General features: G+C 30.1%; 3 protein-coding genes and 1 long non-coding RNA gene across 4 annotated transcripts; 1 reads left to right on the forward strand and 3 right to left on the reverse strand.

Annotated features, from left to right (window-relative positions):
* Nucleotides 1-67: 67 nt before the first annotated feature.
* Nucleotides 68-3,056, reverse strand: LOC128392342 (cytoplasmic tRNA 2-thiolation protein 2-like). Its single transcript, XM_053352356.1, has 6 exons — nt 2,903-3,056; nt 2,535-2,815; nt 2,194-2,467; nt 1,980-2,115; nt 1,643-1,921; nt 68-1,573 (listed from the first exon to the last, which is right to left on the reverse strand). Exons 1-6 carry the CDS (start codon nt 2,950-2,952, stop codon nt 1,361-1,363), a joined length of 1,233 nt encoding a protein of 410 aa, XP_053208331.1. The 5' UTR covers nt 2,953-3,056; the 3' UTR covers nt 68-1,360.
* Nucleotides 3,057-3,404: 348 nt separating this feature from the next.
* Nucleotides 3,405-3,968, forward strand: LOC128392458 (uncharacterized). The gene has a single exon (XM_053352486.1). The coding sequence runs from the start codon at nt 3,405-3,407 to the stop codon at nt 3,966-3,968; it is 564 nt and encodes a 187-aa protein (XP_053208461.1).
* A 40-nt stretch (nt 3,969-4,008) lies between these two features.
* On the reverse strand, nt 4,009-6,043 carry LOC128392331 (cell cycle checkpoint protein RAD17-like). The gene has a single exon (XM_053352341.1). The coding sequence runs from the start codon at nt 5,904-5,906 to the stop codon at nt 4,095-4,097; it is 1,812 nt and encodes a 603-aa protein (XP_053208316.1). The 5' UTR covers nt 5,907-6,043; the 3' UTR covers nt 4,009-4,094.
* A 720-nt stretch (nt 6,044-6,763) lies between these two features.
* Nucleotides 6,764-8,716, reverse strand: LOC128392373 (uncharacterized). Its single transcript, XR_008325989.1, has 3 exons — nt 7,765-8,716; nt 7,465-7,678; nt 6,764-7,314 (listed from the first exon to the last, which is right to left on the reverse strand). It is a non-coding gene; the product is annotated as an uncharacterized LOC128392373 (long non-coding RNA).
* Nucleotides 8,717-12,882: the final 4,166 nt, after the last annotated feature.

The raw sequence follows: 12,882 nt of genomic DNA on the forward strand, positions 1-12,882 counted from the left end.
TGGAGCTGAGGTTGATGGGACAATTAGTGATGATCAACCAACGGAAAAACCTAAATCATATTCAATCATGGGTTGGCTATTTGGTGCCTATGCTGTTTTGTTAATTGCTTTTGGTTCATTGGGTTGTATGGGAATTGTTTATAATTGTGTTAGTCCCAAATGAGATGATTAATGATCAACAATCAACAATCAATTTGTGCCAAACTCAAGTGATCACCTTTTTTGTTTATAATCAATTGTGATTGAGGAAAATCGGATCCAGTGTGTTAATTGTTTGACCACAACAACGTTAATCAAGGATAATTCAGTCCAGAAAAAAAGAGTTAATTATTTGTCGTATTACATTTTCATACCTTTAATTGTTTCATTTTAATCATAGTTTTCCCATTGATTGGATGTTCACAATGTTTACATTGTATTTATAATCAAGTCTCAACAAGAATAATAATCAAATTGATTAATAATTGATCACCAACATTTTGGATTCTTTTGTTTTTCCTTACAATTAATAAATTCAATTGTTGAAAATTAATTCAAGGTTTTTCATTTGCACTCAGTTGTTTTCAATCAACTTATTTGAACATCAGGGTACAACAATTAACTGGATAATTAAGATCTAAATGAAGCTAGAAAACAAATTAGAATACAATTTGATTGGAAAGACACAGAAACAAATATTATTCATTTGATTGATTATTAGTTGATCAAGTTAATTGTTCATCTAGAATAAGATGAATGTCGTTCAATTGTTTGAAATTAAATGTTTTATATGAATGAGAAGGAGGAGAAATGAGGATAATTAAAAAAAAGGAGGATTAATAAGTAAACCTTGAAAATGAATGGTAAAAGTGATGGGGAGGAGGTGGTTAAGTTAATTGCGATTAATTTGGTTGTTGTTTTGTAGGCCAAGTTGATCGTAATTGAAAAAGTTCAAGGGCTGGGCTCATTTTAACCTCGAATCAGATATTTAGGTGATCAATTGAACTGAATTACCCTTGATTCAACCCATATTGACCTTGTAACATGGTTAGTTAACCTGAATTAACTTAAATCTTCCTGATTGTTGATCTTGGCCTAATAAATGAAAGTAAAATAAGTCGATTGTAATGATAATGAGGTTTTTGACTCTTCTCTTAACTCAATGTCACTTAGTTGTAACACTTTCTTTTAAAAATAAACCTAAATTTATATATAACTCAATGCAATTTGAATTTAGCCTGAATTACAATTAACTTTCTGATTCAACAATTGCAAACACAAATTGAACAACATCTCAACAATAATTAATCAATTGGTATCGTTATTTGTAAGTTAAATTGATTGATCAATTTGTAAACTTGTAATTTGAATAAAACACAAATTATAACAAATATTTGTCGATTCCCAATTTTGATGGAGTTGAGTTTGATTGATTAACAAATTGTTGTCGCATTTCAGAAGCTAAATTGTTACAAGAATAGCAAAGATTTTTTGCATTTTGATTATCTTCCTCGGGTGGTAAATTTTTTGACAATTGGTGAGATAATTGGAGTGCATTGGCTGCAGAGCATTTTGATTCCAAATCAATTAAAGACTGTTGAAAAAAACGAGTGAATGATAATTAAAATTAAATTTACAAACAATCAAGTTTTAGATTAATTACCTGGCACATTAAACATTTGAATCCATTTGGGTCTGGATGTTTTAATTTGTTACCAGTTTTGAATATTGTGTAAACTGTTGCAGGAAAATCATGTTCAAGTCCGTTGATATAATTTTCAGTTAATTTTGTTAAACTTGATTTAGTTCCCTTAATTGTGGTGATTGTTGACCATTCAGTGGACTTAATTCCTCTCATGATATTCCAAAAAGTAATCTCTTTTTTGATGAATTCTCTCATTGGCTTGAGAATTTCAACTGAAAATCTATTATCAATGAAAGACTAGAGAGAAAACAATTAGTTAATCAGTTTAAATAACAAGTAGAACTTAATTAATTACATGTTCTGATGTGATTTGACTTCCTTTTCCTAAGGCTAAATCAGTGAACATTTGAATGGCTGTTTTGGTGCTTGTGTTACCAAGGAAAATGTATTTAAAGTTAGACTGGGAAGCAATTTGTTGAATTAATTGTTGCCTAGAAGATTAATATGGAAAATAAATTAGAAAAATTGGAAATCCAATTGGTAATATTAATGACGAAAAGTAATTATACTTGATGATTCTTATAAGATCTTCCTTTCCGGTATCCGTTGTAATACTAACGATTTTATCGGTTAGTTTGGATCGACATTTATCACAATTAACTGGATTCTCTTTGGTATGGTCAATGTAATCACTCAAATTTACAAATTTAGGTAAATCATCTTCTTGGTAAAACATTTCAATCGACGAAACAATAACTGGAAGATTTGATTCAACAAGTTTATCAATAATCTCTTGCTCTTTAGTCCTAATAACGTTGTCATCTTCATTGATGTAATTAAGCTCTAAATTAAAGAAATATGAAAATTAATCGATTAGTAATCAATTGTTCACAATCATCTTATTAATTACCTCTAATGTATAAAATAGTTGGTTGGAAGAGTAATTTTTTATGATCATTAGGTTTGGTTAGTCCATCTTTAATCAAGTCAATCATAGCGGATGAACTTGCTCCTCCAGAGAAAGCGATTAATACCTGATCACCTGGTTTAACTTTCCTTGATTTACCAATTGTCGATCTAAATTTATGTGAACAATATTCATAGAAACAATCCCGACAGAAAACATCCTTTCTTTGTAATACAACAAAAGGTTTTCCTTGACATTTTTTACAATATTGAAGAGAATCCAATCTAATCAATTATCAAAAAAAAAACGAAATTAAGAGAAGAAAATTACAAATTACTCATTAGAATCATGTGTCAATGCAAAGTTCTTACTTTAGTTTTGCTAAAGCAACCGGAATATCATCTTCAAGATTAGAACACATAATTAAATTAATTGAAACAATTAACAATTTAACAAGAAAAACAATCAACAAATGTGAACAAATTAATCCGAACTCGACATTTGGCTCCACCTATCGGAGAAAAAATTACTAATTTGGTTAATTGTTTTTCTTCAAATTTATTCTCATTCTTTTGATTAGTTAATTTATTTCACTGATTAGAATTAATTTGATTGCTGTTTCAATAGTAATTAACAAAAAGAATCTTTAATTAGAAGGTTAATTGTTGAGAAAATAATTAATTCTAAGCTTTGACTCTTTTAGATTTTTCAATGGTCCCTTTTCTCTGTTTGTTTTCTTTTTTTCTGGACTTTGAATTCTTGTCAAATTTAATTGTCTCTTTAATTGTTGTTGTGGTTTTTTAGTCTCAATTTTTTTAAGTTTTGTCAATTGTTTCTTGGTTTCTTGTATCTTTCGCTGGTTTTTTTATCGGTATGGATAAAGGCGAAGGTTTAACTGGTCCTGAAGAAGCTTTGATTCGTTTGGAACAACGAGTTGCTCTCATTGAGAGATTGGTTAATGGATCGAAACCTAATTATGAAGATGATAATAGTTTAGTTGATCCTTTACTTGAAGTTATAACTAAATTAAGAGCAATTACTGCTGGTAGAGAAGACTATTTTAAACTGTATGACACTTATGGAGATTTCATCTATAAATTGGATCAACTTGAAGGAAACATTGAACCTGATTCTGTGAAGTGGGAAAATATTCTGGCACAAGAAGATAAATTAAGAGAAAAAAGTTCAATGTTGGAAGCAGTTGTTTCCAAAAGAGCAATTATCGATTCAACAGCTTTCAAGAATATCGAACCACTGAAGCCACGGATGGAAAAATTAAAAGATCTCGTAATCAAACAAAGTGAAGAAGTGGATAAAGTGAGCCAAGAGACACAAGATCTTATTAGAAATTACAATCAACTGATCACCAGGATAAGGAATAAAATGATTGGCTGGGATAAATCGTTAAGTGTAATGGAATTGGCTAAAAGAAAGTGATTCACAACCAGTTCCATTTAAAGAAAATAAAATCAAATGATTGTTAATAACATAAAAAAATGGTGAAAATGTTTAATTTGATTAGGCGTTGAAAATGATGGTTTGTTGTTTTCAAGCAAACATAATTTAATTTGAATCATCTTCAATAATGTAATGATGTTTATCCTCATCACTCTCATCTTGATTATCCATTTCCAAAGTTCCACATTCCTTAATTAGATTGATGCTCGTTTGTCGATTCCTGAAAACCTCCTGAGAACCATTGAAACCTCCGGACGAGATATTGGGAAAAGAAGAGATTTTCAATAACTCGGTGGAAAAATTTTTCCTCGGCGAGTTCATGACAGAAACATAGGGAAGAATATCGAGAATCAAATGTTGAGAAACCAGAGAAGTTGATTTATCATTAAAGGAGCGTTTTACGATTGATTTGGATTCACGAGTTTTCTCATTGGATAAATGATAAGCTCGATTAGAGACTATCATTGGTGTTCGCTTTGATTCGTGTGAATGGTCAGATTTATTTCGACGATCGTCAAATATTTTCACCTTCACTGGGGCGTTTGGACTTAAATTGAACATTAATCCAGCGATGGAAAGACAAGATTGATACTTTTCCAAAGGAGAATCAGAATCGTAAACATCGTCGCGAATACAATCCCCTTGACTTAACCATTCGATGGTGTTGGCAGCGCTTTCAAGATTCTCGGCATAGTGGAGATAATTTTGATGGAGAAAAAGGTTCAATGTCGAAGGTGATAAATCATACGAGTCACAGAGTAGAAAAGGATTTTCATTAAGATGATGACGTTCGTAACGTAACAAATCCTTGGGTAAAGTTTTTCTCATCGGTTTATCAAAATCTCTTTTGCTGAATAAAATTTTACCAAGAAAATGATACAATTCCAGTGAAGCATCTCGACCCCAAATTACACGAGAATTAGATTCGTTTAACGGGTAACTTTCTGTTCGTGGTTTTTTAGCATTTCGTTTGTAAGTTGATAACGATCGCTGACGAACCAAAGTTGAGCTACATTTAAGCTCAAAACAGTTGAGAATATTTCGTATATCTCCTTTTCCTTCCTCGACAATTGATTCGATATCTTGTTTTGAGATTTTCTTTTCCAATTTATCTGTAAGCCATTTGATTATTCGCGTTTTAACAATCGGATTAAATGTTATATCAAGAACATTAAGTTCGACTTTAAGTTGACTGGGGAAAATTTTAATCGACTCTCGACCAGGATCACAGGAGATTATGAAGACAACAGGAACTCCATCAGAATTAAATTCATTGTAATACCATGTCCATAGTTGGTGATATTTTTCAGGTTCTTTAAGTAGAGTGGAAGGTAAATCTTTGATGATGATTAATCGCTTATTTTTTGGCTTTTTGTTAACAATTGATGTTACATTGGCTTGAACTAGAAAATTTTTCATATTATCAATTTGACTTCGATTATAGATTTGATCTCCATAAGAGTTGTTATTGTCATCCTCTTCAACCGAGAAAATGTCTTTTATAAAGCTCATCTCGACAAATTCTATCGTTTCAATATCTCGTTCCTGGGCAAGTATTTTAATTGTAGTTAATTTACCAGATCCAGAAGGTCCACTGACAATTAGAAATAAATTTGGACCAGATGAACGTTTACCATATAGAGATTTAAACCAACATTCAACATCACTTATTTTCTTTACATTAACTAGCAAATCATTTTTACTTGTAGGCCTTAAGATATCAACGAAGGTGTGACCTTTCTTGTGGTCAGACAGAATCTTTTTAAATCCGGTAACCTGACCAAGTGATTCTGATTCGGGTGGAGATCCATCCAACATCGGCCTCTTCTTGTCTTTGTTCAATGATATCGAATGACATGTAAATGCACCGGCGAATTTATCAACAAACCCTTTACGAATATTCTTTGATTGTTCCATAATTTAAATATACAAACAAACGAACAAACAAACAAAAACAATTTAACTAAATTAACTCATTTAATCAACAAAGGAAACAATAAAATCAATGGAGCAAAATTGTAAACAAAATTAACCGCTACAAGAGATTGAGCTGAGAATAGCTAAAACTGTTATTCTAACAGCCGATTCGTGGAAATAAACTTTCTGCGCATGCGCACATGTGACGATCATTATGAAGAAAAATTTTCTTTTCAAACTCACCAGATGGCGACTCAATCAGCGTTCGAAAAGTTTATCAACTACAGTGATGCCTTTCAAAATGACGCCCTCTCAAAATGACCCATCGTTATGGTAACATTAAATTTGAAAGATTTTTAAGTTTTAACTAGGATTAAATCTCATCAATTTGGTCTAAAAAAATGAAAATTAATAATTTCACTTCAAGTTCAGATTGTTTTGAGGATTATAATTCATAATTATTTGTGTTTAGTATTTTTTTAATCAAAATAATTGATTAATTTCAACCCTTTTGAATGACCCGCTCTACAAATCGTTGTCAACATGATGGGTCATTTTGAAAGGCATCACTGTAAATTAAATTAGTAATTTACTGATTTAAATTATTTCACTTTTGCAACGTTCAATTGAATAATAATGATAATCTTTTTGCTTAGTTCCAAAAGATGCAAATGAATTGAAAACTTTGTTCTAATCATAATTTAGTATTATAATTATCTAATAGTCCAATTAAACTAATAAATTATTTGGAGAAACTTGTGAATCTTGAAAACATGAAAAGTCTTGAATCAAAATGAGAAAATATTGAAATAAAACTAAATCGAAAAACAAAAGTAAACAAGTGTAATTGAGAAGAAGATTAGTTGTAATCATTGAAGAATCGAAAATAATTTCGAGTAGAAATTTAAATTGATTGGAAATGAGGTAAAAATCTGATCGATCATCAATGTCAATCTAAACCATTATTATTCCAATAACTTTCGATTCAAGTATCGATCGAAAAACGAAACTTTTACCTGGACATTTGTTCGAATAAAAGAAAAGGTAAAGTAAATGTTGCGAACTGACCACTTAAAGAGAAAGTGAAGACAAATGATTAGAAACAAAATGTCGGAGGTAAAAAAGAATCAACAAGAAAAGATAAATATATTACATAGGAAAATGATGTTGGAGAAAATAATAGTTGGCCTGAAGACGAAAAAAAAAATAATGGATTTAACATGAATCTCGAACACTACCATTAACTAGAGACAAACTATTCTAATATATAATAGTTGGTGGGAGGAAGATAAAAGAATAAAAGTCAAATTCTATTCTATTTGCTTTTATTTTATTCTCTTTTCCAACAATAAGCTTTTCTTTTCCAAGTATACCTTTTTTACCGTTTCTTTCTTCCTCATGACTTGGACTAATTTACCATTTGGAAGGACAGGTAACAGAAAGAAAAGACCAAAGAAAAAAAGAAAGAAAGAAAGAAGAGAGAGAGAGAGAGAGAGAGAGAGAGACAAAGAGTTAATTAAAGATTAGTACAAGATTCATGGTCTCTTTTAGTTCTTACCTGAGAAGGATAAACTTTGATGGTGATTCTATTTGGAAGACAGCAAAGTAGGAGGAGGAGATGAAAGGGAAGACTAAAAGTCATCATCATTATTATTTTCCTCATCATCATCATCATCATCTCATCTCTCAGCTTACTCACTGTTCCTCCCTCTCTTTTCTTACCAATACCCAGAGCGGTTCGAGATTTTGTCTTCCAGGTAACCAGTAAACTGCTGATGAAGAAGAAGAAGAAGAAGATGATGATGATTAGTGAGCATAGAAAGAGAAAGAAGTTATTTTCATTTTAAAATGTATTTACCAAATTTCTGTTGCTTTGAACTTTCGGGACCCACCTACACCAAATCGTGATCTAAGTCGTGATATCCTTAATTACGCCCTACCTTTGCTATGAACAAACACCCCAACAGTATACAAGAAGTAAACCTTTTCTTTACAGTTGAAAGATGAAGATAAAGATGAAGATGAGGATCAAGATGAAGACGAGAAGATTGACCCGGAACTTTCAGAGAGGTTGGTTTAGTAATGTCAGTTGATTCTCTCTCCTCCCTCTCCTCCTCCTCCTCCACCTCCTTCAACAACAACAACAACAAGTTGAAGTAAAAGAAAATATTTACAAATATAAAGGTAAAAAAAAGAAAGAAAAGAAAGAGAAACAATCAAATGTCCATCTATCTTTTTAACCTTCAACATCAAAGGTGAATCCATTGTTCAAATGTCTTCCTTTATCTTCATCAGTGTATCATCACAATCAGTTGATTGTATATCAGGTTAACATCAATTGCGAATCAATTGTGTCCAAGTCAATCAAATCTCTTTGATTGTTTCAAGTTAATTTGTATAAACAATCAATTAAATCCTAACCCACACACGTACATTATTTGTTGAACAATTTGATATAACAATTAATTAACACACGTTAACACGTTTATTAGTTAATTGTAATTAACTTGTTTCCCTTTAATCCGATCACATTTTCATCTCATTGGGTTAGTTAATTGTTGGTCAATGTTTGTCAATGTCCTTTACCATATGAGTTAATTGTATTAACGATATAACTTTTAATTTTGTGGAAAATTAAATTCACTATATTGTAACAGTTATTGATTGATTGTTGTTGTTTGTTCAAACAATTATCACAATTGTATTTTTAATCATGATTCCGTTTTGTTTTTAAATTTAGTTGACCTTTACCTTTCAACTATTGAATATATTGTACCTGGATATGGGTACTTATCACAATGACATTGATTAATAATGTTAATTGTTGTAACAATTGACTTACAATGTTGAAATTAAATTGTTTCAAATGTAATCAGTTGAATTAACAAGTTAACACAATTTATTATATACATTTACAACAATCAATGTTTAAATTGTTATTATCATTTGATTAAGGTTAAATAGGAAAAGGTCAAATCGTTTGTAACAATTTAGTTGCTTCTGCAATTAATTATTGTTAACAATTCATTTCAATTGTAAAATAAGACACAATTTATAATCCAAATGAATATGTATGATTTAAATTGTGAACAATTTAGTTGATTATATTAATACATTAATCATATTTCCGGAATTTAAATCGTAACAATAATTTAAACAGAATCAGATTCCTATATATATTTAATCAACATCTAAATCAATGTAACAACAATTAAATCCGTTGACTGTACATTAATTTGAATAGGAAACAAAGAGACGACAATTTATTGATTGTTACATTTAAATCAAATGTATGAAATTGAGGGAAAGTAAAAAAAAACTATTGAATTGATTTTAATGGTTAACAGGTAATCAAGTTAATGATTAACCAATTTAATAACCCAAATGAGTATCAATTGAATGATAATGATTACAATTAGAAAGATTTTCACACCACAAATGATAAGAATTGCGAATTACAATCAAATTAACCACAGAGAGGAAGAGAAATTAAGGAAAACAAGAAAATTAAGCCTGAAGAAATATAAGAAAAGGAAAAGAGAAAATTTTTTTTCGAATTAACAAAAAGTTCTAATAACGTTCTAACAATTTACTGTTGTTATGTTCAAATGTAATGATGATGATGATGATGATGATGAAGATAATGATGATAATTGCTGTGAAGAAGAGGAAAGTGAAGAGAAGAAGAGAAAAAATTAGAAAGATAATAGAAAAACAATTGCGAGAGTTAAATACGTTCAAATGTATTGGTTAATTGTGAAAGGAATCTAAGGTGCGGCCGAAGTATTCGTGCCAACAATTAAGAAAAAAAGTAACAATTTATTTTCTTTAAATCTAATTCAATCTATCGTTTGTTAGAATTATTAAAAAAAAAAATGACCATCATCATCTTCATCATGATGATGGGGAGGATTAGGTGACCAATGGTGATTTCTGAGCAAAATTATCAATCATGTTTAGCTAAGAGATGGTTTATCTTAACCATTATGTAAACTGATGATGATGATGATGATAATTTACTGAATAAGATGATACCATGAACAATAAGAAAAAGGGATTGGCACTTGTACGTGTTACACGAACGCACGAAGGGTAAACGATTGAGTATATTAAAGCTTCCGAGCGGAAACTAATTCTCACAGAGAAATTAACTAATCATAAACAAACTTTTCACACACAGATTTAAATCGTGATTAACGATTACTAAATAGTTTCATTTTCCAGCAATTAAATTAACCTTCAAATTTTGGTTTTTTCTTTAATTGTAACAATTAGTGAGACAAACAATTTATTTTCAATCGATAACTTTTTTACATTTGTTTCTATGATACTTTAAATTGTATTACTAAGATACATTATTATGATTGATTCATCATGATTGTTTATTGAACAATTTAACCTGTCAACAATTTATTTATCTGGTTAATCAACTGTTTCTTATTGTGAAACTATTAATATAAATTGATGATTGATTCCCAACAATCAATTTCATCAATACAATGTTAAGTTAGTTGTTGGCTGTTGGTCAACAAAATCATGAATTAACTTAATTGACTTGTAAGTTTTTAATATTATTACGTTAATCACGGACTATTAATAAGGTGAAACAATGAATGAATTTACCTACATCAACCTGAGATAATTAAATTAATTACACTTTAAGCATAACACAACAATTAGCGAATCAATTTAACTTTGTTTCATTAAAAAAAAAATAATTTTCTCAATCAAGTTTTCTGAAAATCATTGAAAAGTTTACAAAACAGAAAACAAAAACTGACCAACAACTTGAATGATGATCATCAATTTTAAATAATCAGTAATGATTAAATTAAATGAATCATTTTCCATGTACAATATACAAATGATTAACTAGTCACTGAGCTGATTAGCATAATCATGGTTAATAATCAAGATGATTATCTCTCATTGAACATGAATCGTATCCAACGGAGTCCAAGGCGTGTTTCAGAATCAATTGGAATCCCAATGTTACCATTAAATTTCAAGTGAATTAATTTAATCTCAATTGATCTTCCCTCTCCCATCCACCCACCCACCTTGATAGTGGTCAACTAGAAAAGTCATCGTAGTGGAAAACAAAATATACCATCTACCTGACCACTAATCAATCAATAAAAAACTAATCTAATCTCAAAATGATCTAAATGAAAACAAGATCAACAACAACAACAAAGTATTCATGTTAACATGGCTTCTTGTCATTAAAACACCTTAAACACCGGTGGTGGGATTAACCAGCACCACCACCGCCGCCACCACATGAATCTATCATGATTATTATTAATCAGCATTAATCAATAAACCAAATTTAAACCAATGGATAATAATGATCATCAACAAGTGACCACAGCCCAGAATCAGAAATTATCATCAAGAAAAACTTTTTTTTTTTAATCTCTCGCATGTAAATCAAAAGATTAACGGACTAATCTGTTAGCTTAATCTTATTTAGATTGTGATTGATTGTCAGTTTCTTACCGTGGTGTCCCGTTGAGTAGACGGGAGCGACATTGATGATTAACTTGATGATAATGATGATGATATGGTTGATAAACACCATGAAATGATAATAAGTTACACTAATCAAAAGTAAATTCAAGTTAAATCACTTTGGCCAATCAACATCATCAATCCAATTAAAAAAGATGAACACAAACCATGAATATATTACAATTCAAATGAATTACATGATAAAATTAGATTCATTTTCAGTTTGTATTTAGTTTATTTGCTTTATTCAACTATTAACAATTAACTTAATCAATTGACCTTAATTTCAAATTGTTTTTTGTTTGTTGTTGTCAATTCAATTTTGATGATTCTGACAAATATGAAAACTTTTCAATATTAACAAAAAGTTTGCTGTTAATTGCTGCTGATTTGTTAATTGTTTCCGTAATCTGATTCAGGGTATCACACTTATCTGAATGCTTAACTAATCATCTTGACATTAAACCCTTAGGGTAAAATTACATAGGGATATATAAGATTAACGAGATATTAACAATTTACCTGGAAAAATAAACTAACATAATTACTGGTATTAGTTACATAATGATACCTGTTCATTGATCCTATTACATTATATTGATAGAAAATGATTAAAAGTAAACTTTTACCCTCTATCATTAACTATTTTTGACAACATAGGTAACAATCAACAAGCAAACAATTTAATCATCCAATTAATTGCAGCCTATGATGAAAATTTTAATCAATAATGAAAACATTGATTGTGGTGGTTGGTCAGTATTTCCAATCCTGGGGTTTAATGGTCAACCGATCAAGGGAACAATATTTTCACGCTTTTACCTTGTTTCTTTTTCATATAATAATTACAACTCTTGATTGTTGATTGATTAAAAAACTTGAGAGAAAATAAAAATTAAACAATCTAAGAGCAACAATCAAGAAGAATCAACAATTTAACAACAATTTAAATCCAGTGGGAGGATAAAGTTGATACTTTAGGATTGGAAATCAAATGATTTTCTTAACAAAATGGTTACAATGTTTATATGGAATATGAAAGGAAAGAGTTAATTAAAGAGGTTTACCTGTCGGTGTAAAAAGAAAGATAAAATGAAAGAGAAGATGGAAAAATCATCATCATCATCATCATCATTATCTTCCATCATCTTCTCATCCCTTGTTATTGCTTCTCATTTCTGGTCAATCTTCAACAACGGTAAGTAATTTTTATTGTCTCTCTCTCTCTCTCGTAAGGGATAACCAGTGGCCAGTGGGAACTGATAATGATGATGATGATGATGAACACTTTCCCTCTACCTGTGCTTACCTGTGGATGTTGTTGGTTGTAAACAAGAAAACATGGTTTCCTTGTCAAAGTTGATTCCATAATTGCTGGTTGAAGAGAAGAAGCTAAAAAAGTAATAGAAGAGAAAAAAAAAGTTCGACTTTTTTTTCCATTGGTTCACCTTCGTTTACCTTT

This window comes from Panonychus citri, unplaced genomic scaffold, assembly GCF_014898815.1.
Source record: "Panonychus citri isolate SS breed McGregor unplaced genomic scaffold, ASM1489881v1 Contig00136, whole genome shotgun sequence".
Classification (NCBI taxonomy): domain Eukaryota; kingdom Metazoa; phylum Arthropoda; class Arachnida; order Trombidiformes; family Tetranychidae; genus Panonychus; species Panonychus citri.